General features: G+C 40.3%; 1 protein-coding gene across 4 annotated transcripts in view; it reads left to right on the top strand.

Annotated features, from left to right (window-relative positions):
* The window catches only part of LOC133524981 (AF4/FMR2 family member 3), a 320,144-nt gene extending 296,567 nt beyond the window's left edge, over positions 1 to 23,577 (top strand). For 3 of the 4 annotated variants that reach the window (XM_061861155.1, XM_061861153.1, XM_061861156.1), the window contains 12 exons: positions 7,724 to 7,766; positions 8,127 to 8,231; positions 8,777 to 9,095; positions 10,309 to 10,428; positions 11,123 to 11,374; positions 11,736 to 12,552; positions 12,877 to 13,004; positions 14,381 to 14,496; positions 14,859 to 15,113; positions 16,895 to 17,000; positions 18,021 to 18,264; positions 19,352 to 23,577. In XM_061861155.1, coding sequence (XP_061717139.1) covers positions 7,724 to 7,766; positions 8,127 to 8,231; positions 8,777 to 9,095; positions 10,309 to 10,428; positions 11,123 to 11,374; positions 11,736 to 12,552; positions 12,877 to 13,004; positions 14,381 to 14,496; positions 14,859 to 15,113; positions 16,895 to 17,000; positions 18,021 to 18,264; positions 19,352 to 19,470 — 2,624 coding nt within the window. In that variant the 3' untranslated portion in view covers positions 19,471 to 23,577. The remainder of the gene's footprint in view (positions 1 to 7,723; positions 7,767 to 8,126; positions 8,232 to 8,776; positions 9,096 to 10,308; positions 10,429 to 11,122; positions 11,375 to 11,735; positions 12,553 to 12,876; positions 13,005 to 14,380; positions 14,497 to 14,858; positions 15,114 to 16,894; positions 17,001 to 18,020; positions 18,265 to 19,351) is intronic. The other variant, XM_061861154.1, reaches the window with a different exon arrangement.
* The last annotated feature ends 660 nt before the right edge of the window (positions 23,578 to 24,237 follow it).

Here is a 24,237-nt window from a genome sequence, read left to right as displayed (position 1 = left end):
CACACATTGACTAAGTCCCACAGTAAGCTCAATAAGGCTTGTGTTAAGGTACTTAGACAACGATATACATAATATATAAATATTTATAAATACTTACATACATAGAAAACACCCATGACTCAGGAACAAATATCCATGCTCATCACACCTTTAGATCGCAATTTTTTACGACCAACCAATGCCTATGAGCTTATAGTAAATGAAAGCAGAGGAAATATACTTTAGTTGTGATAAAAGTATCGTTATTTATAAATTGTACAACAAATCAATTTAACATCAAATGTTAATTGCTTATCGTAATAGTATAATCGAAAAAAAACGTGAAAAGCGAAAGTAAAATGCACTTGTGCAGAAACGTATCATTTTCTGCACACTTTTTAGAACAACAACGAGAGTGTGTATTCAGAGCATGAGAAATGAAAAAAAAAATTGTGATATTAGTGGGTCGATAGTTAAGAGCGTAGCCACAGGTATTTAACTACTCCACTTACACTTTTTTTAATATCGGAATATTCGTCTGCATAAAACAGGGAAATAAATAAAAAATACATTCCAAGGTATAGTTTATGGTAAACTAAAGTATTAATTACACCGCATGTGATATCATATCATTCCTTATACAATTCTGTTATGGTTAAAACACTATTGTTCTGCTTTTCTTCGAATGCTCCTCTTTTTATTTTACCGGCATTCAATCGTACTTCCGTCTGCAGCATGTGTTTTAGGTACCCTCTTTATACACGTACAAAAAACACCACATCCGCTCCAAGCCAGGTTGCTATTTAATTGTATTGGCTAAATAAACCTTTACGAATAAATTGCACCAAGTATTCCTTTCGCCTTTAAATAACATTACTTAAATTCTCTGCGTCAAAATTGTTATTCAATAGATATTTCGAAAATCCTCTTGATTGCCCAGACGTATTTTTCAGTAACGTCTGCATTAATAAATACTCAAGGCACGGGTTCAAATAACTGAATATAAATTTCAATGTCACCTTTATTTGTGTCCCTCGACGTTTCGGGCCTTCTGTCCCGCCTTAATTGTTTAAAGCAGACAAAGAAATTAGAATAAAGCCTTAACTTAAAACCCTTTCGCGCTATACGGTACAATTTCTAAGAATGACATATTTTATGAGTTCAATAAAAGACAAAGGGCTTAACCGTTTACAATGGAATAGAAAACGCTTGACCAGTTATTGTTTTACGGCTTAACTCAAAGAACATACACATTCATTTTTCAACGTATCCCGATGACTTAAGGTGCATAAACATTTAACCTCAAGCGTACATTGCGTTCTGAAATAGATGTATGTATGTAAGGATCTCAATGACACATAGGCCCTTTTGAACATTATTGTGCACCGTGGGGCATGACGGTGTGTGATCGTGACGGAGCATGCTCACAAATTAACCTCGAGACGAGACGCACTCGGACCGATGACGATGAATACTAACTACATATTAGTTACTGACCAATGAAACGGAGCCTTCTTCCTTTTGAGGTTATGAATAAAAAAAGTTGGCTCGTCTTGACTATGAACTGCGAATAAAATTTTAATGTTTAGTTAAAAAATAAACTATTATTTGATATTTATTGAAAGTTACCTAACATTACAGCACCACTTAAATAAACCAACTGACATATATCTGACGCAGATTAAGTACACACAAGTAGCGTAAGCACTTTACACTCGTAACATATAACATACCTACTCGTAAGAACTTAACGCTTTTATAAAGTAGCCAGAACGGGACACAAAATCGCCTGAACTGATCATTAATGGACCTTAACTAGTAGCAATAAGGTTTACACACAGTCAACTAACCGTGCATATGACGAAACGATCGTGACTTCCAGCGACGTTCCCACAAATTAGTCTCAAGACGTACGACACGGATGACGATGGCACTCACCTCAATGGCCCTCCGAGCCTCCTCGATCCAAACTACATACGCCGTTGCATTAGGCACGGTTAATTAGACTCTAATGTGGCTATATAGCGATCTGCAGCTGTTTTCTCTTCTAACATGAGATAACATGCGACTTGTAGATAGTGATTTTGCATTGAGGACTGGTAATTTCGAATTTAAGCATGGCTTATGATTTCTTTTTTTTTCTTGTTGTTATTCTGTTAACATCATATACTTAATTAAAGAACCTCCAGGTCTATATATGTTTTAAGTATGTTGGTACACTGCATTGTGCTATAAATCCATTTGTGTATGCAACTGTTTGTGTTTTCAATAAATAATAATTAAAAAAAACTTTTTAATGCAGTGTCTTCAAATAGAGTATGGTGAATATTTGACCTAGATAGGTTTCTTGAAAAAATGCATTTTTCAGCCGCTAATGCCGCTTTGTGCTCGATTAGGGAAACAATATTAAAGATTCTCCCACTATTTAATAGAAACTTCAAAAAGCATGATGAGATTTCGGTCTAGAAAGGTTTCATTCTTGGAATAACGCATTTTCAGGATACTTACTTTTTTTTTTACCTTTAAAGTCGCAGAAGTGATGGGCACCCTGGGCCTTGCCCCGGGGGCAAAATATTTAAAGTCCCTCATACTTAAGTATATGATTACGTTAATTATATTTGTGCATTAGTTTTATTTTTATTATTAACATTTAATCTAGTTTTTATTATCTTTAAGTTTTTATTCTTACCAATATGTTATTAAAGTCGCGGTATAGTATATACTTTCCCGGCCGGTTTCGACCACGGCGACTGTTTCAGCTCCGTTGTTGAATACGTTCGTGTGCTCGCATGTAGCTCGCATAGCCGATTTTATTTGCGAAGACCCGTGCACATGACGGGCAAGAAAGCACACCATTCACGTAATTGTACGTAATAGCCGCTTGTGGGCGGGCCTTCAGCTCATCCCGTCTGATATCGAGTTCCATAAGTCGACGGGATTCAAAATCATTTGTTTGCTTACCGACGAAAGATCTCCATACAGGGCGGTCGGCCACCTGCATCTCCCACAGAAACGGGTCAATGTTGCAGCTCTTCATGTGGCGCTTAAACACATCTTTATACATGAGAAGTATAGTAGACGTATGTTCTAAGTAAGTACTTTAATGTCATCTTCGCTCAAGTATACGAGCAGCTACACAACTCGCACGTATATAACAAACCATAGTAACGGTAAGGATTGCGTCACGGCAATAAATTATGTTAACAGAAGTTTATGACTGTACGTACATTATATTTTTATCTATGGAGATTTACCGTCTAGTCCGAAGGTCTCAGTCTCTTTAACAATACCAGCGAAACGTAAACAATGTAAATGTGTTGCAATTTAATTTATGGCCTGTATTTAGTGCTCGCTAAGAGTGTATCGTGACTTTTACAATCCTTAAAAATTCATTAACTTTAAAGCCCGTTTTCGACGCAGCGAAGTGTCATGCAATGAAAACATAAACAAGAAAGTCTGAACAAAGACTTCCTTACTTTGTTTAGACTTAAAAAAAACGTTTACCCTTAAAACAATATGCCTTAGAAAGTAAGTGCTGGCAACCGAACAGGTGTATTCTCTACTGACAAAATTTCCATACATTGCAGTATCGCTCTTTCACTCGATTATTGTAATATAGATAGATAGTCTTATTTGAACTTTGGTAGATATTGCGCATACTAGAGGCAAGACGCAATTAGTAAGTAAGTAAGTAAGTAAATATTCTTTATTGCACCAACAATTATACATTTTACATACATGTAAAACTACAAATGAATTTTAAAGGAAAATAGAACCAGGTAACAACAGGCGGTCTTATCGCTAAAAAGCGATCTCTTCCAGACAACCTTTGGCAATTAGTATTCAAATATGTGAAGTGTCGAATGAAAGCGAAGTCGTAATTAGCAAAGGACTGGGCTAGACGGAGAGATAATTAACATAAATTTATTAGGGTTATATGTATTACGTGTACTTCTTAGATTTAGGAAGCTTTAAAGTTTTTACTTTTCAAATACCGGGTTAAAAAATAATATAAATAAAAAATTATAAAAAAATAATCGAATGCTGTTTTTGTTTATGGAACATCGATATCATTTATACTTTTATTATTAGAAAACACTCTTCAGCAGTATTAGAAGTAAGAATAAGTTTCTAAACTAGGCACTTAATGCAGTAACATTTTTAATGAAACAATGAATAAAGTATGACATTTCAACAAAAGATCCTCGTATAACTTCTGCGCTGTTCTTTCTAATTCTTTAAATTATAGAAGCCTACATTTCCAATCAAATGGCGTATTGTAGACCTAACCTCCGACATCCCCAGTCCGTACGCTGACCGTCAGCGGGGTCACTGACCCGTCACCGCCAAAGCCCGAACTCTGACGTTTCATTCCCATTGCTGCGTCGAAAGCGTAGGTGTCCCAGTATAAGAGGGGCTCTTTGATTACGGGAATTTGGTACGAATGTTGAAGTCGAGTGACATACTGTTTGACCCAGAACTCGACTCTATAATACTGCAATGGGAATGTTGGGAATATAGTTTACTGCGTGAGGTGACGAAAACCGCAAAATCCAAATCTTTAATACGATAGAAGTTTCTGTAATGCGAGGTGTATATTTCAAAGAAAATTGCTTTTCTCCCAGAATGGCTTTCTGTTCAAGATGTTTATTAGGGCGAAAGGGTAACTTTATCAAAGCTTTGGGCTGTTTGTTTGACAGTTAAGGCAGTTTCTATCTAGTTTTAGTTTGCTTGGGTACCTTAAAATACACCTTCACTTTGTGTCACATTAGATCGTTTTATTTCATGCATATATTGATACGCTATGTTAAAGCAGGTACTTAACTTCTTTCGAAAAATTATCTACTTGCGAGACGGTTATTTGAGGTGTATTTATGTGTCTATTATTTAGGAGGGGGATTTAAGAAATTAGAAGGGAACAAAATTATATGGCGCGTTGCGCGAAACTTGCAACGGAAGATATGGTTATTTTGTTTAATTTTTTTTTCTTGTCAAGTCCCTCGGCTACATCGCTAGCTATTTTATTCTTACATGTATAACCACTAAATAAATAAAAATTAGATATATTTTTTGATGTCTTTCCATTTAGCCAACTTTAACCTTTTAATTAAGCTTAAAGACCACAGGTCGTATTTCAGGGCACTTGCCCTTTATTTATACTACGTCGGTAGCAAACAAGCATACGGCCTACCTGATGTCAAGGAGTCTCCGTAGCCTATGTAGGTACGCCTGCAACTCCAGAGGAGTTAAATGCGCGATGCGCGTTACCGACCCTAACCCTTGCACCCTCATTGAGCTCTTGCAACCTTACGCACCGGCAGGAACACAACACTTGAATAAAGTCTACTGTTATTTGGCTGCAATTAAAACGTGTAAACATTCAAAACTATAATTTTGCTTCAGACCCCTCTGAACCAATAGACATTCCTTATGTATCCATCTATCATCATCATCATTCGCTCGCCCTTCCCATTCACTTGTGATCAGAGCAGTGTATCCTTTTCTTCCATTTCGCTCTGTCGCCATGCACTTCATCATTCACACGCTTTCATTATTTATCTGGCTGTATAAAATCATAAATGCTTATTTAAGCATATGAGGCAACCGTAACACATCGCTGCAATGTTTACGCTGCCGCTGGCCGCTGCCCTAATCAAACACGGCCCTTTCTCAAGCACCACATATAAATTAACTACTAATACACCGTGTACACTCCGCTTTATTATTCATAGAATTATTCGAAACGGTTGCGCGGTCAATGTGGTCTATGCATTACAAATTACGCGTTCTTATTTGACACCATGAAGATTCTTGAAGTAAGTAAGTTATTTATTAAAATGTTGTGAAATAGGCAGTTCTTAACGATAGACTGAGCACAGCGTACTTACGCGTTTCACACGCAAATTAAACAGTGAGCGAGATGAATAAGAACGTATTTGTATGCACCAGAGAGGAGCGGCATGATTAAGATGTTTTCTTTAATCAGCCAGGCAAAGGCGCTGTTTTTCAAAATTACTATATTTAACCTTATTAGCAATTACAGCCGATGTCAATATCACTTTTCTGGAGTAAATACTTAGCTTAGCAATTGTCTTCTTCCCCTTGTCGACAACGTACTGCTAACTCTGGCACTGTTTATCCTAAATCACAGGTTCTCCTACTTAGGAAACAGACCTTCTGGTTTACTTTTAAGAATCCTTTTGTACAAGTTTGTTTATGAAATAAATAAATTAGTTAAAAAATATTTAAAAAACTCATTCACTGCTAGCGCGAGCTACTCGCTACGATTGTGCCTTATAACAGGTTTTTTCGTTTTGTAGGGAAACACTCCAAAGAACAGCGAACTCGCCTAGCGCACCCGCGCAGGAAATGTGTTTGACAAACATCGGATCTATGACCGCGAATGTCTAATCTTTTAGCTAGGTTTAGACTAGCAAGAACTTGCATGCAATTTTCATTAAATTGCGGTATCTAATCAAACTTTTGAATGGGTGTAGGGATCTAACGGCCCGATTCAAAGTTGAAGATACCTACGTAAAGTTTGAATCGGGCCGATTGTATTGCTTCTCTTGGGATGTTAATTTCTTGAAATATTTTTTTAATGCAGTTTACCGTAGTAGTTGGCAATGTAACGTAATTGCATGCAAGTTTTTGCTAGTCAACGCCTCGCTTTTCTGTGCTCCAAATTAAATTAGCCCCCGATTGTAATTTTCAGACATAAAATCTGAACAAACTTTTATTTATTACGATTACAATGTCATTTTAAATAACACCATTCAAGATGACATCGAAAGCCGATCTAATCCGTTCTCAGGAAACTCAATTTCTAAACAAAAAGCGCTATAGCTATCGAAGCGTAACGGGCATCAAATAAGGCATAATAACGTTCTGACCGGTCGGAAAACTAAGATCAGTGTTGAATATCACGGTCCAGTGCTCGATACCACCGTTTAGTGTCTAGACTCTGGAATGTCTAGACTAGGTAATGAGAACATTGGAATCGCATGCATTGATTGATTAACCATAGTTCCTATGGTGCACTGCCATGCATCGTGTATTGGAAATTATTGTCGTTGTAAATTTAAACTTCTAGCTTAGGATGGTATTCCACCTGTCCAATTTCGTGGTCCAATGTGTATTTGCATCTCACATTTTGCTTAATAAGAGAGTGAGGCGCAATGCACATTGGGCAAAAATATTGGATAAGTGGAATACCATCCTTAGACGGTAAAGTTGAGAATTGAATAATTCAGTCAACTTGTAATGTAGGTAGATTATGTATTTTACAGCCCTCTTATGTATACCGTTTTGTTTCTGATAGGTGTTGTTTATCTCTTATAAGAACACGAGTATAAATAATCTAATCTAATTAGATTTGGGGGCAGTTTCGTTTTAACTTACACGTTTTTGAGTGCTAAAAAGGCAATTAAAAAAACACTTAAGTTTCGTCACTGTTTGTATGCCAAATAATAATACGTAATATTAAAAAAAAATAGCTTTAAGCCATTTGCCTCGTCCTACGATAATTTTATATAATAAATTATCTATTTACCGATGATTCTAGGTGATTGAAACTATACATAATGTATGAGTATCTCCAAACACCATAAAAAAACCTTTTTAATCAACTGCATGAATTTACAATGCCATTTTATACCTCATCTTATGATCAGATGTAATTTTTATGGTTAATTTTGTGATTGTGGATTGAGCTCTGTACTGATTTTATTATTTTTGTTTATAGGTATAGACAACCGGATATCACACTCAAGAAGTGTAACGCCACCGTGAGTACCATATTAATTAAAATAATTAATTAATATATGTATGCATATGCACCACTTCATACTGAGGGGTCACCTACTAATGGTTGTAATAATTGATTATTTGTATTACGCAAAACTATGATTTAAAAAAATATATTATTCGGTGACTTTATTCACAATCAAGTAAAGTGAGCTGCAATAGTACATGGACACGTCATTGAATTATCAACTTGTACAGTGTTGAAGCGGACAAGCTACTGAACAATATCTAGATATTATCTCCGCCGTCTTAACAACATAGCCTTGTGCAGATATTTGCGAGCACCTTTAACGCTCTTCAATATCTGAACGAACAATTTTCAAAGTCATTTGTCCTTACAGATGTGACGGGTTGAACAAGGACCTTGGGTTATCGGAGAGCGATGACGAGGTCGCAGCCAGCGCCTTACACCATACCACCAGCAGTACTGCGCTAGAACTAGAACCGTAAGATAAACTTTCAAGTATAGTTCCCTTCCCTGCGACCCGCTGGTCAGATGAGTACTGAGCTTAGATATATTTTTTTTTTATTCAGAAACAAACAATCTTGTATAGATATGTCGGAATGGGCTAAGTTGGATCGAAAAAGATTACAAATAATTGATAATATTGGCGCAATCACATCGCGTGGTTCAAGGGGTGAGTCACTGGAAGTGAAGTTGCCAGACACCCAACATTGTTTGCATGTGACGTAATTACATTACACCTTTAATGGATGTACGTCTTTCGGCTGATATGATGATTGCGAGTAATTTAAACTAATTTTAATCCCTTTTTGGGCCACATTGAAACTATAAAAGCTATTTTGGGAAATTTATATATATATATTTTTTTTTTTTTTGTTTGTGTTTAAGTATAAGATATTTTCAGTGAAATCTGATTCGACTCGCAATATGTTTGGTAGTTTTATTTCTTAGTAATTCGTTGTTTATTCTTTGTAGCGTTTGAAGCTTAATTGCATATTCCTGTTAAATGAAAATCATTTTTTCCAGCATCCTATCACCAATCGTCTCCGGCGGAAGCCCGTCCTCGGCCAGTGAGTCCTCCGACTCCGAATCCGAGTCGTCCTCGGCCGAGTCCAGCGGCCCTCCGCCTCGAGAGACCAGAGAACCTAGAGAGACCAGAGAGCCTAGAGAAACTAGAGAGCCTGCAGCGGTGTCGGCGCGTCTAAGTTCCGCGGCGGAGTCGCAACCGGTGCAGCGGCCGTCGTGGTCGCTGTCCAACTTCGCGCCGCCGACCGCGCCGCTGCCCGAGCCCTATGATACAGGGAAAGAGTTGAGGCATGCGCTCGCGGATATCAAGGGGAAGCCGGTGAGTGCATACACCTTATTAATGGGTTTACAAATGAATGCTATTACCGCTTTTAATTTTTAGTACATTATAGATACAGCCTCACAGAATATCTCACGAAAAAACACCTCATATATCTACATCTATACAATTCTTGGTCATTTCTCGGTTGTGCTGGATGGCACACGATTCCGTAAAATGCTCCTAGTTTAGATAGAATCTTGGTAGTCAGTCGCGACAGAATAGAATGATTGATAACAAATAGGTCTAAAGCAGAGCAGGTATAGTGATGTGGTCTTCGTTGTTGTTATATGACTTCATTTTTACATTTTTTTTTACATAAATTAGGTTTAAAGTTAGTACTTTTAGACAATGTTTAAGCTAAAAAGCATAAAAACGGATCTTAGCGTTTTTGATGATTAGGAAACGATATGCCCACCCAGAAACAACATGTTTAGCCTTCCCACGTATATTTCTAACTCGTCAGCAGTAACACAATCATCTTCTAGCTTAATATGCGGGACTACTGCCCTTCCCAGGTGTCCGCTTACCGATAAACACTTCCCCGTATTAGGATGCTGACACATACTGTTTATGCATGAACAACAATCGCATCAGTTGCATCTACCATTTTGAACGAAGCTTACATCTTTTGAACGCATAAGCTGTGCTGGAAGTCTTTTTGCAATATTCGCGATATGGACAATTCTCTCGAACTCCTTTTTCAACTCCTCAATCAAACCATGAACGACGATGAAAGCATCCAGCAGAGATGGATCAACCTGGCCGTATTGAAGTGTAACTTGAGAAGTTGCCTAATCAATTACGAGAGAAATCTTACATGTTACTGGCCAAGGGAGGAACGTCCGAGGGTTTTTAGGGAGTTTCTAGCGTTGAAAGATGTTCTGTGGCAGGCAGTTGGGGCTTTACATGGAAATATGATTATATCTTCAGGATATGAGGTACAATTTGTTGTTTTTCTCCATTCGTCAAAATTTTGCAAATAAAAGTGACATGAGAATGACCAGGATCCTGTTTCACCAACTCGACATATGCCATCTGACATTACATTTACATGTGATAATTCGCTGTATATTTCTGGGCCGGTAAGTAACACTGTGTGATGAGTTGGCTAGTGATAAATGTCATTATTAGGTGGCAATTGTCTGCATGGTGAAACCGGGGCTAGGTTGTGAATGTTAATTAAATGTGTGCTTTATTGTTGTTGCAACAGAGTCCTATCTCGGACCTATCCGACTCGGAGGCGTCGTCGCCATCGCCGGGTCAGAGGCGGAGACGGTCGTCAAAACTGACCGTGTCCAGCGACGATGACTCGCCAAGGCCTACAAATACGGTAAGAACGTTTCTATATTTTGTCGAATGACAACTAAAACTCCCTAACATACCACAAGTTCAAAGCCATAGTCAACATTACTGTATATGTATTACCAAAACAAAGTTGATTTATGTATATATTTTTTGCAATTAGGGAGCTTTGGTATGTCAACTAACGATTTATATATTTGGAAACGAAATAAATATCATATTAGCGACGTTATTTCTGAAAGTGAGCCTCATTACCGATGGTCGAAGTAATACTCGTATGCCCGAATACTATTGAGATGAGACGCCGCGCAACTGATATTGTAGTTGTTAAGGATCATGTTTTCGAATTTATGGCCTACTTTCAAAATATTTACGTTTTATTGTACCTTACTTATGTACGAAAATTGTGAATGTACATGAATTTAAGATGCATGCATGTTTTTGCAAGTCACTGTCACCTATCGGCCTGCTGATAAGTTTTAAAAGATCATCGTATAGATTCGGCTACATAGGTATATAAATAACTTATTTGAAGTGTTACAAAAAGGCCAGCGAAATGAATACAGGAAAAAAAATCATTTGGAGTTCTTTTAATTCCAAACGCCATCAACCGTTAGTTCAAAATTAAACTTGGCCATATATGATATTTCACGTAATCTCATCTGTCCCGATGCCTATTTCAAGGTCCCCCGAGGCGCATTTAAATCCAAGTGTGATTCCAGCCTTCCCCCCGCGTCGCGGCCGCCGCGGCGGTGAAGCGCGGGCGGCCGCCCAAGCCGCGGGCCGAGTCGCGCGAGCGGCCCGCCAAGAAGAAGCGCGGCCGCCCGCCCAAGCTGCGCCCCGCCTCGCCGCCGCCCAGCCCGCGCGAGCCCGACTCCGAGCCCGAGCCCGCGCCCGCGCCCGCCGCCGCGCCCGCTCCCGCTCCCGCTCCGCACCCCGTGCTGCAGGATACGAAGACGCATATCTTTCGCAAGGTACGTCGTTTCAGGATTGTGAACTAATTGGAGAACCTAAACACAAATCGAGATACAAGTGAGAAGAGAAACGACCACTTGACGTCTTGTCGAAGCACGTGACTAAGGTCGGGTTGCACCAACCACACTTGACAGACTGATCAACATCAATCAGCAAAGAACCATGAAAATTTTCATACAATATAATTATAAATAAACGGTTTAGTGCAACCGACCCTAGATGGTAGTAGATAATTGTTGAATAAGCCAAGTTTCATGCTTTCTGCTAGATGGGATCATACTTTGAGTTGAGAAAAGCTGTCTTCTATCTTTAAATTGTAAGTTATAAATTTCTTTTTCTCACGATAAACTTCGCTTCCAGGTTTTCACTCCCAAGAAGGGTGACGAATGTGGCGGGAAAGGTGGCAAAGGTGGTAAAGGAAAAGGCGGCAAGGGTAAAGGCCAGGTCACTATAATAGAAGTGGCGGCCGAATCCGGAGCTGATGACGATGAGAGGAGGCACCGAGAGCGCTCGGCGGAGAGGCGGAACGAGGAGGCCCTCGCCAGGGTCTCACCTCCTCAGGAGCCCGAGACTTTGACCAGGAAACGAGAGGCCGAAAGGGTCGCCAATGAACGGATACAAGAAAGAGTGTCCCTCGAGCGGCCCGAAAGGGACCGCCCTGAGCGGACGAACGACCGAATATCAGATCGCCTCCCCATACCCTCCGCACCTTCCGACAGAATACCGGATCGGACGTCCACCGACCGGTTATCCTCTGAGCGAGCCGACCGTTTACACGACCGGTACAGCTCTGAGCGCCTATTAACCCCCAGCCGGCATTCGAGAGAACGGATATCATCAGAGCGGTCGGATAAGATGGAGAAAACATCCCTCGACCGTCTCTCGGGGGATAGGATGGATCGTCTGTCCGGGGACAAGATGGATCGCCTATCGGGAGACAAAATGGATCGCCTATCGGGGGACAAAATGGATCGCCTATCGGGAGACAAAATGGATCGCCTATCGGTGGAGAAAATGGATCGCCTGTCGGGGGATAAGCTGGACAGGTTGTCGGGCGAGAAGTTGGGCATGGAGAGGCTCGACCGGATGCCGGACAGATTCGTTCGCGCCGAGGCTGACGTCGGGTCCGGGTTGAAAGGCCGAGGCTCGGAGAGACTAGAAGAGGCTTCTTCAATAGGTGAGTAACTGTCTAGAGAGAGAATATGATAGTATGTTTTTTTTATTATATTACTAAGCTTCTCTTTGTCTTTCGTGAAATTAAGAACGACTAAGCCTAAAATTCTCAACACTGTAAAAGAAGGTCTGTAGTAACTAAATTCTTCATATTGTTGATACGCAACGAGAAGGTTGGTATTTTAAATAATCAGTCACGAAAGATACATATGCAAAAAATAAACCTAATTTTTATACCCCAAATACTAAAACAAGCGTAAGTTTGCTATCTGATGATCGGCATGAGAAAAACTGTTGAAACCAAATGTAACATAATATTTGTTTCCAGTGCCGCGACGCGCGCGCCTGCCGGTGCGAGTGCCGCTCGAACGGCTGCGCGCGGAGACGGTGCGCAGCCTGCTGGCCGCGCCGCCGCGCCGCGCCGCCAAGCGGCCCGCCACGCCGCCGCCGCACCAGGTATACAACCCTAGGTATTGACGGAGACGGTGCGCAGCCTGCTGGCCGCGCCGCCGCGCCGCGCCGCCAAGCGGCCCGCCACGCCGCCGCCGCACCAGGTATACAACCCTACGTATTGACGGAGACGGTGCGCAGCCTGCTGGCCGCGCCGCCAAGCGGCCCGCCACGCCGCCGCCGCACCAGGTATACAACCCTACGTATTGACGGAGACGGTGCGCAGCCTGCTGGCCGCGCCGCCGCGCCGCGCCGCCAAGCGGCCCGCCACGCCGCCGCCGCACCAGGTATACAACCCTAGGTATTGACGGAGACGGTGCGCAGCCTGCTGGCCGCGCCGCCGCGCCGCGCCGCCAAGCGGCCCGCCACGCCGCCGCCGCACCAGGTATACAACCCTACGTATTGACGGAGACGGTGCGCAGCCTGCTGGCCGCGCCGCCGCGCCGCGCCGCCAAGCGGCCCGCCACGCCGCCGCCGCACCAGGTATACAACCCTACGTATTGACGGAGACGGTGCGCAGCCTGCTGGCCGCGCCGCCAAGCGGCCCGCCACGCCGCCGCCGCACCAGGTATACAACCCTACGTATTGACGGAGACGGTGCGCAGCCTGCTGGCCGCGCCGCCGCGCCGCGCCGCCAAGCGGCCCGCCACGCCGCCGCCGCACCAGGTATACAACCCTACGTATTGACGGAGACGGTGCGCAGCCTGCTGGCCGCGCCGCCAAGCGGCCCGCCACGCCGCCGCCGCACCAGGTATACAACCCTACGTATTGACGGAGACGGTGCGCAGCCTGCTGGCCGCGCCGCCGCGCCGCGCCGCCAAGCGGCCCGCCACGCCGCCGCCGCACCAGGTATACAACCCTACGTATTGACGGAGACGGTGCGCAGCCTGCTGGCCGCGCCGCCGCGCCGCGCCGCCAAGCGGCCCGCCACGCCGCCGCCGCACCAGGTATACAACCCTACGTATTGACGGAGACGGTGCGCAGCCTGCTGGCCGCGCCGCCGCGCCGTGCCGCCAAGCGGCCCGCCACGCCGCCGCCGCACCAGGTATACAACCCCACGTATTGACGGAGACGCAGAGAGAGAGGAATGATCTGCTTTGGGAATAGGAACCCGGAATGGGTTGAGGAGGTTATTGAGAAACGTAATTGCGGTTTGACTTTTGGTAGGAATATCAAATTTTAGTGCGACTTCTGATTTGGCACAAATGCGCGCCTCGTTCTAAAAGGAGGTCGACCTTCACCTTCGCAAAATCTAGGTCTTCTGCCTTGCTCGTAAACGCGTTTCGCTCGAATGGGACTTCTGTCCTTGGGTAAATATTTCTACTTCCTTTTACATCATATTTGTGTATTTCCATTACTAATATAGCAACTTTATTATACAGGCGGGAGAGGTTGCCGCGACCAACCACGAGCGGACGGCAGGCCAGACGCCCATCTACTACTCGTACTTCGAGCGTCTGCCCGCGGACGTGCTCTCTGACGAGGAACGCGACCACAAGTAAGACATGTTTATGTATACGTCCTCGTGCACAATATCAGAATAGCCTTGTTGGAAAAGAAGAAATCTTCTGCGCCATCTATTGGCTTTTCAGCAATTTTGGTTAACTGGGTACAGTCTGTCTAAACTAACTATACACCATTGTGACAAAAAATTAAAGTGATATTATAAACGTCATATTTTTATTTTTTTTGCAAGTGCCATTTCTAACGATACCTATTTTAAAATTCAAATGAACGTGAAGATAATCTCGAAAACTGAACTAGCTGTACTTTTGAGTTAGTTCAGTTCCCTAGACGTTTGCCAGTAAATAGCTTGTAAATAAAGACACGGTCGACTCATCCGCAATTCTCTCCTTTCAGATATTACCTAGACCAAGCGAAACAGCTGAAATGTGAAGCGGAACGCGAACAGAAAGCGTTACCCCGCGTCATGTTGTATCTCGAGTCAGTACTGTGCTTCGTTTTAACCGGCCGAGTGCTCGAGTTAGAACTTGACACTAAACGCGCCTTCACCATATACCGGGAGACTATAGAGTACATCAAGAGCATACACTCCATGCCTCAGCGGTTCAGGGCGTCGCCGCATTCGACGTTCAACAAGCTTGATATATTGAGGTGGGTATCCTTATAGACGTTTTGATTTATTATTTCTTTAACCATTTGATCACCAAAAACCTCAACTGACGAACGGCTACAACCGAATATCAACCTTCGGGCATTCCGATAATGTTCACGATGAAGCGCCGCATACGATAGGCGTAGGGTAAAGTCGTGTGACAATATGCTTACATCATAAAAATCGTTTTTTATTATATTAATAACAACAATTCGGTATACATGTCAACAATAAAAAAATGTTATTTTAGTTATAATCAAGTAGGGATTTCAATCCGGTCCGGCAGATCCGGTAATCTGGCCGGATCCGGCACTTTTTAGAAGCCACCGGATCCGAAGATAAAAAAACGCCTAAATACAGCACACACGTACGTTTTAGATGAGGTAAAGGTGACTGATGGAAGGTATGAGTTAAATAGAACAAAGAACGAATGAAAAAGTTTAGATTTAGTAAGATAAGAAGATACTTAATATGGCGATGATTGAGAACAGAAGAGGATTTCTATTTCTTTCATGTTGGTGGCACGATACGACGATTACTGAAATAGGCATTTGTCAAAGAAGGCATTTCTGATTTAGGCTAAAGAGGAGTTTAATGTAATGTTATGATAGGATATCAAAACGGAATAAAAAACAGGATTAAATCGGCGGTACTCCACCGACAAGAGTTAGGCTCATAAATGTGTAAATGAATATTACTGTATAATGATCTTTAGTTTGACGCTGATTATTATTTATATGGCAAAATTTATATTTTTTTTTTTGGTGTGCTTTCTTGCCCGTCGTGTGCACGGGTCTTCGCAAATAAAATCGGCTACGCGAGCCACTTGCGAGCACACCAACGTATTCGACGGAGCTGAAACAGTCGCCGTGGTCGAAACCGGCCGGGAGAGTATATATATATATGGCAAAATATAATAAACTTAGATTCTATTCTATTAAAATTTTAGTGGAATCTTTTGTCTGCACACTTTCATCCAATCTTTTCTTTTAATCACAAGTTCCATCCTTTTTCCCTTTCCTATCTCTTAGTACATGCGACTCTACGTCTATCCAATTCTTTATTTAATCCAACGTAATTTTTCTTCGGAATTCCCTTTCCGCGATGGTTTTCAATCCTACACTCTATAATCTTTCACATGAGATCGTCGTGTCGTGTTTTGTTCCTTTTATTTTGACCGATATACTTATTTGTATTTAATTTTAAAAAAAAGTTTTTTATTTTATTTCAATCAGTCTATAAAACTGTTTTCTCAAATAAAGAAATGAAAGCAAGATAAGAATATTGGAGCGCATTCCATATAATTTTGGTAAAAATTAAAATATTTTTTTTTGTTACTAGAATGGATGTCAGCGTTACAAAGAATTCAATCAAAGAACAGTTACAAAATTTTCCCTTTTAAGGAATTCCTGTCCCATATACCATCATCAGGCTTTGGAATCTAATCAAATGTATAATTGTAAACGTAATTTTGAGAAAATTAATAATTGATTTAGATTTCAAATTTTGTTTTTAAACTTAGATTGATATTGTAACACTTTTTAAAAGTAAGTTTTATTATATAAATACCCTTTTTTTCTTATATTACGCAAAAAATTTGAAAAATATGCCATTTAATTAACTTTAATATCCTTATACCAATCCGGATCCGGTTGGGCCGGATCCGGCCGGAGTGTAGCTAAAATCCGGCTGGATCCGGCCGGATTGAAAATCAATCCGGTTTGCAATCCCTATAATCAAGCAAGTATTAAATAAATACCGTGTTTGTTTTTTTTTTCAGCTTACGTGTGCAAGCTTTGCTGTACTTGCGCATGTTCAAAATGTACAACCGGGAGGTGAAAGAGTATTACAGGATAGTGCAAGACTACCAGCAAAAGGTAAATGATGTTAGTAAACGTTAAAAAATTTTTTCTTTAATATTTATTGTATTGCTTAACTTAATTTTTAAATTAAATTGGAATTTTGTGTTAAATCAAAATATGGAAAGAAAAATTGCAACAGGAAATAGTCATATAAAATAACTTTTACAGTACATATGGGGCTACTTTATAGCACTAGTGCGAGAAGTAGCATATTACGTTACTGTGTCGAACATTTAAAGGGCCATATGTACTGTAAAACGTTGTACGATACATGTGCGAATAGGTAATTCGCAACTCGTGTCGATTTAAAACACTCCCTTCGGTCGTGTTTTAATTTATCGCCACTCGTTTCGAATTTCCTATTTTTCGCACTTGTATCGTAATGTACTATTCTATAACGTTTAACCGTAGACATTTGAATGATATAATATGAAAATGAAAACATAATTTTCCTGACAGAATATTTTTTCGTTTTTATTTCGTTTCAATATGTTTGTTTTGTTAAGTTAATACCTACCTATAACGCCTAATTAACATGCTAGTAGTTTAGGATATTGTATGTAAGATATCTTTAATCTTTTTGGCAAGAGGTCATCATCATCACATTTGATATGGCTCCTAACATCAAGTTTTTTTTTTTTTTTAATAGCCTACATTGTGTCCCACTGCTGGGCAAAGGCCTCCCCTGTTTTCCGCCACTCGTCACAGCTTTGTGCATGCTCCCACCAGTCGCCACGAAATGAGTCCAGGTCGTCTCGCCATCTCGTTTTTGGCCTTCCTCTGCCTCGGGTGATCTGTGGTGCCCATTCAGTCGATATTCTGGCCCATCTGTCCGGGTGCATCCTACAGATGTGTCCCACCCAATCCCATTTGAGCTTGGCGGCCTTCACACCCACATCTGCGATATCTGTTTTGGAGCGCAGCTCTGTGTTCCTTATCCGATCGATTCTACGGACTCCGAGTATGCTCCGCTCCATTGCTCGCTGGCAAATCTTGAGTCGGAACCATGAAGACATCAAGTTTAACATGTATTATTATGTGCAGCCGGCGTGCGCGGAGTCGGTGTCGCCGCTGTCGCCGACGCCGTCGCCGGGCGGCTCGGTGGGCTCGGTGGGCTCGGTGGCCTCCGCGGCCTCGGCCTCGTCCGGCTACTGCAGCATGGCGCACTCCGTGCCCGCGCAGGCGCACAACGCGCTGCTGCAGCTCACCAAGTACTACACGTTCCTGTACGTGGCGCACGACCTGTGGGAGCAGGCCGACAACCTGTGCCGGCTGCGCGCTAATCAGGGTGTGTATTCTGTACCTTTTCGGCTCTTGGCTTGGTTTTTTGCGTGCATGTATTTTGCTTCGTCAGACTGGTAAATTTAGGTGATATGTTGTCTTTTTAGGGTACATGGCGTACTAAAAAGGTAACGTTATGGTGTGTCTGTCCGTCCGTCTATCTCTCACATCGCTATATCTGGAAATTACTTACGCTATCGATTTGAAATTTGGAATAGTTTTGAACAAGGCAAATCCAACTGTTCTTTTTATTTATTGGTGCTTGAAACAAATGTCTACAACATAATAACATAATAACAATCAGCAACTAAGTAGCTTAGGATGGTATTCCATCTGTCCAACTTCTTAGTCCAATGTGCATTGCGTCTCACTCTTTCAATGTGTGACGGGTGGAATACCATCCTAAGCTACTCTTTTAAGAATAAACTTGTGTTCCGATAATTTTTTTCACCTCACTCGTTAAACAACTTCTTCAGTTAATTCTAACTAACTAACTGCTTTGGCTCAGCGATCCAAAAATAATCTTGGCCTCCGAAACGAGAGAACGCCACCTGTTAATTTTACAACATAAATATTCGTATAAAAAAGAACACACCAAATCGAACACGCTTACAGTTTATTCTGACAAAAAAGCAGACGAATCAACGGGCGTGGCTCCGTTAACTTAAAACTAAACATTAAGAATATTAAGATATTTATATTACAAATTGACTGCCATATTTACTTATTCAAGTTTTAAAATAATAAATGTGGGAGAGGGGTCTCGACCCCCGCTCCGGGCCGTTCCTGGCGCAGAGGTTGTCCATCGCGGTTCAACGCGAAAACGTGGCAAGCGTAATGGGCACCTTTGCGCCGGGAACGATGCGGGGTGGGTTATTCGAATAGTTTTTATGGGTTAGTTTAGGTTAAGTTTAATTTATAATAATGACAGATTGTATTAATGTAATTGTATAATATTCTATTGTTGTTATTGTTAATAATAAGTGGCATGAAATTGTCTCGATTTATGAAGTAAAACATCAATAACTCCATATTTTATATCGATAATAAAAGTTTTATATTTTTATATAATAAATATTTTATTTCTATTCCAGACCTATTCATAGCGGTGGACCGCAAATGCGGCCCTCTGACCCTATTCTCCACGTTCCGGCATCTCGTACAATATGTGCGCTACGCCATCTCCCTCATCAAGAACGCGGCGCGCGAGTGACCGTCGCCCGGCGCGTTGGAGGCCGCGGAGGCCGGGGAGGCCGGGCAGGCCGGGGAGGCCGGCCCGCCCGGCCCCGTCCGGCCTGCGGACCCGAGCAGGCGACTGTTCCAGAAGCCTTTTGGCAATGTCACGGCGAAAAATGCGCAGCGGTATTAGTGAAAAAAACTAATATGGTATTGGTAGAAACGATACGTTATGTTTAGTGGTACGTTTACAGCTAAAATGTGTTCATGACCGATTGACAAATTTCTTTGTTTCACTGTTGAAGGCCAGAGCGCACCGGCTGTGTGTGCGTATTCAGACGTGCACGCGCGCGTGTGCTAAAATGTTGCAACCAGTGCACGCATACGTAAGGATCTGTAAAATACAACGCGCACGTGTATTCACGCACACTCATCCGTTGTACACAGGCCCGTTATGATAGCGTATCTTCGCTTTTAGCAAAGAGAATTTGAAATAGAGGTGGATTGTCAAAGAAAACTTTGTAGCCCCAATAAATTTACTGCCATCTTTCGAAACATGATTAAAACTTTTAGAATGCCATTTGACCTTGATCCTTATTCTTTCACTGATATGTGTTAAATTTGTTAAATATCAAAAAGTGGCGCCATCTAATAGATCACCTTTAGGTTGTGCCCGGTATGATGGCGCCTATTTTCGATATTTAACAAATTTAACACATATCAGTGAAAGAATAAGGATCAAAATCAAATGGCGTTCTAAAAGCTTTAATCATGTGTCGAAAGATGGCAGTAAATTTACGTGGCTACAAAGTTTTCTTTGAGAATACACATCTATTTCAATTTCTCTTTGCTTTTAGTATCAATGGAGTACGGTCAGTTTATGCATTATAGGAAATTTTGGATACACTGTGGTCAATTTTTTGGTAAACCATTAAGTGTAATTGTACATTTTTAAGTAGGCCGACTGTACTACAAGCAATCAAGTATTTTTACCAATATCGCTGTTCCATCGCGGTAAAATTCAGTCACATTGTGAGCTTTCGTTTTGGGATATCGTTTTTCAGATTCTTTTCTAAAAGCAATTCTAATAGATACTAATTATTTAATACGAACTTAATGAAAAATACCTAATGAAAACTTTTCATAATTATATTATTTATTCCATATATCTAGTTAATATTTAATTTATTTATTTTAAATTAAGTTTATTTATTTTGAAATCAGAATTTAATCTCAAGGAATCTTGTTTTCTTGAATATAAATTTGCCTATAGAAAGGGCTAATCTGAAAGCCAATATACCTAACGTTCCAAAACCGTTTGGAGTATGCCGTCAATAGAGTACGTTGGCTTCAATTAATTTGCCTTCGGAAATATAGTTGTATATTGTCGCCTCGGGTACATGTGTAGGGAACGCCCGGAAATCGTTATTAAGTATTGACTTCGCATGTCCTACAAGATGACCAAAAATGTACAGACAACCGCGGTTGCCTAGCAACGACCCCTGGTTACAAAACCGAATGTAAGTTTAAGTGATAGAGTAATCATATCGTAAGTGTTTTTCGTTGTAGTACCTACCCTATCAGAAAGATGTACCGTCGGGAACACATATACGAATTCTTTTAGTTCGGGTGTTATACGAAAATATTTAGAGTGTGGGCCAATCGAGTTATTATCTCACTATGCATGGGATCACTTCTCTTGTAGTTTTTCGCAATAATTTTACTGATTTTTATTCGCGTATACTTTCGCTTGTTACTCTGTGAGTGTGTTAGAATGAGAGCTTTAAACTAATTCGTACTTTAAGTGGTTCGGTTAGGGTTGATTATGGAGCGGACGGCGTAACGTTGTTTTGTAATCACAAATAATATTGGTGATTTTTTTCGATCACATTAGAACATAAAATCATTTTTACAAATCACGATAAGAAAACATCTGGATGTACGGACAAAAGCATACTCGTGAAATGTTTACAATAAATAAATGAAACACGCATAAAATTGTGTCATATGTGATGGACGTTCTCTTATCAGGAATTATGAGAGTAAACCGTTCATAAGGTACAGCTAGAATACAGCGATCAATATTTTAAGTTATGTGAAACTGTTCCTACATATTCAGTAGTGGCAGAACAATTATTGAGCAAAAATAGATTTTCGTGTATCAATATGTGGATCATATTTTCGTATATACATATCAAGTAGCTCGGTGACAATCACGTGGTTCGTGGTTAAAGTAAAGCAGGATGTATCTAGTGACTTCAGTAGCAGGATTCAGTAAAGAATGTTTGGAGTGACAATAATACTCTGGTTAGGGAGGTAGAGTAAATTCCGAAAATTTTGATCCATCCGACTCAGATCAAATAAATCTAAATCGTAGCTTGAACCGACAAAGTATGCTAAATATTTTTTTAAACTTCACTTTTGAATGGTACAAGTAAAACCGTGAAAACCGCTTTTGGCAGACCGAAAGCATCATGTGGCGAAATTAACATTGATCGATCAATGAAATTGTAAACTAGGCTATACTGTGAGTATAAATAGTGAATATTACTTTGAAACAACAAGCCGTAACACCAATTATATTTCTCTCGGTTGTTTATTAAAATTTATGTTGTGATTGTACATACATAATAATGATTATATTATACATTTTGTAATGGATATACATGTTAGTGCCAGATAGGTTTTTGTACGGTCGTTTAGAGCGCGCGGCGCGGAGCGGGACGTCGAGTGTTGCTAGAGAATGACAAGACGATGCCTTGTACATAGTTAACGTAAGAAATGTGTAGTTTTCATTTATGTTTTAATTTATATGTAAACTATATTTATATTTAAGGCGGACAAGGAGATATAAACAATTAAACATAATAAAATTTGATTAGGGATCTATACGAAATTGTTTGCGCGCGTGAGCCTAGCGTGTGAGCGGTTTTTTTTACAATAAGACAATTTGTATATTTTTAAAAGTGGATATTGTAAATGTATGTAGAGAGCTTGCAGCGTTCGGTTCGTAGAGGATAGCTAGGTTAGGTCCGTCAGTTACCCGCTGGTCGCCTCAGCCCGACCTACCTGCTATTATCATTTCCAAGTATTGGTACTTACTATCCGCACAAATAACTGTATATTTAAGTTGGTTATTTATTTATTGTGGCATTGTATAGTTAATTTTGTTGCACACTAAGCGAAGTTTACTTAATTGCAATAATTGTGAGGCAAATTAACTTTAATAAGCAATGAAATAACGTTAAAGTGCCTTGCGAAACTGCGGTTTTTCCCGTGACCTGAGTATGCACAAAGCGGTCATTTGGCGTCTCTATTTAAGTAATCGTATGTATTAGAGATTCCGCCAAAAAACGTGCAAATCACAAATGCATCTCCTTTGGAAACTCGCAAATTATGTACTTGGTTTTTTGTTATCGTTCTTAGTTCTAATTTTTTTTTTGCGTTACGCGGTGTATAATTTTCTGTTGTTTTTTATGTTGCTTATTTAATTTTAGGCTGATAGGTAATTCCTCTTATGAATAGTAATGAAATGATAGTGACAAATTATGGTTGACTTGCCCTGACTTGCATTTTTGACGTGCATGCATGACATGGTGAATCTTAAAATATTAGGTATCAAAGACGAGAACTATACATAATTTAAGAGAAAATGTGGATGGCATAATAAATTAAAAATATTATATTCGTATGCAATGCAAAAGTGCATGCATACGTATATCATCATCACATAATTTTTTTTAATTGCATTTTTTTCTACTTAAGACAGTTGGCCAATTTCATTTATTTTTGAAGTCATTTGAGCAACATGTCGCTTTTAAACATCAGTAATTCAGTACATAATATACCTTCCTTTTTGTAATATCTGACAGCCACTATTGACGCCAAAATTGTTCTCATTTAAAAAAAATATAAGTAGATGGACTCGGACGCTGCGCTGATAAGCGTAAGCCGATTGGTTTTTAGGAAATTGTAAAATACTGTTTTCTTTTATTATAGCAATCTTGTGTTGATAGCATGTATAATTTGTTTTTTTTTATTCGCGTTAAGAATATGTATAAATTTGTTTTCTCTTAATATTATTATTTGTGTAACTGTACCTTATGTTATTGATGAATTAGAATACATTAATTTTTATGTATGATTTTTTTTTGTTTTTGTTTTTTGGCCTTTTCCTTTTATTTTCTTTTTGCTTTTGAGCTTTTGAAACAAAACTTGAAAATGCGTTTGTAAAGGGCATTACTGTATTTGTTCGGTGCGGTTTGGTTCGGTTCGGTTAAATCGATCGAAAATCCTACATGTAAAAGCTAGATTAGACCCAAATCTGAAACCCCAATAGTCATTAGTTGTATGGTAGTAAAGATTGCCTTCGTCAATTTTTGCCTGTATTAATAACGCCACGCCAACACATCTGCAGGAAAATATGCAATACGTATTTGCAATAATTTCATTTTCCTGTGGAGATACGGTCCACAGTATTGCCTTATAGCAAGTGTCTTGACAGTTGCCAATTAGATTAATATCGGAACGTTGCGGCTTCTGTACTGATGAAGATAAGCACAATTAAAGTAACCTTGAATGCCTTAAAATGCCTATAGTGAATAGATCCATATTATAAGCAGTGGAGTATCTGATGTGGGAGATATCATATGATACAGTATTATTTGTAGCATGCGCCAAAAGTAAACACATTTTTAACTAATTTTATTACTTTTTGGATTTTATCACTGGTAAATAAAGTTGCTGCTATTTAACTTGATATTTTATTAACATAGAATCAATAGAGTTCAAATTTGTATACACA

The sequence above is a fragment of the Cydia pomonella genome, chromosome 14 (genome assembly GCF_033807575.1).
Source record: "Cydia pomonella isolate Wapato2018A chromosome 14, ilCydPomo1, whole genome shotgun sequence".
Classification (NCBI taxonomy): domain Eukaryota; kingdom Metazoa; phylum Arthropoda; class Insecta; order Lepidoptera; family Tortricidae; genus Cydia; species Cydia pomonella.
This window is presented reverse-complemented; position numbering and strand designations above follow the sequence as displayed.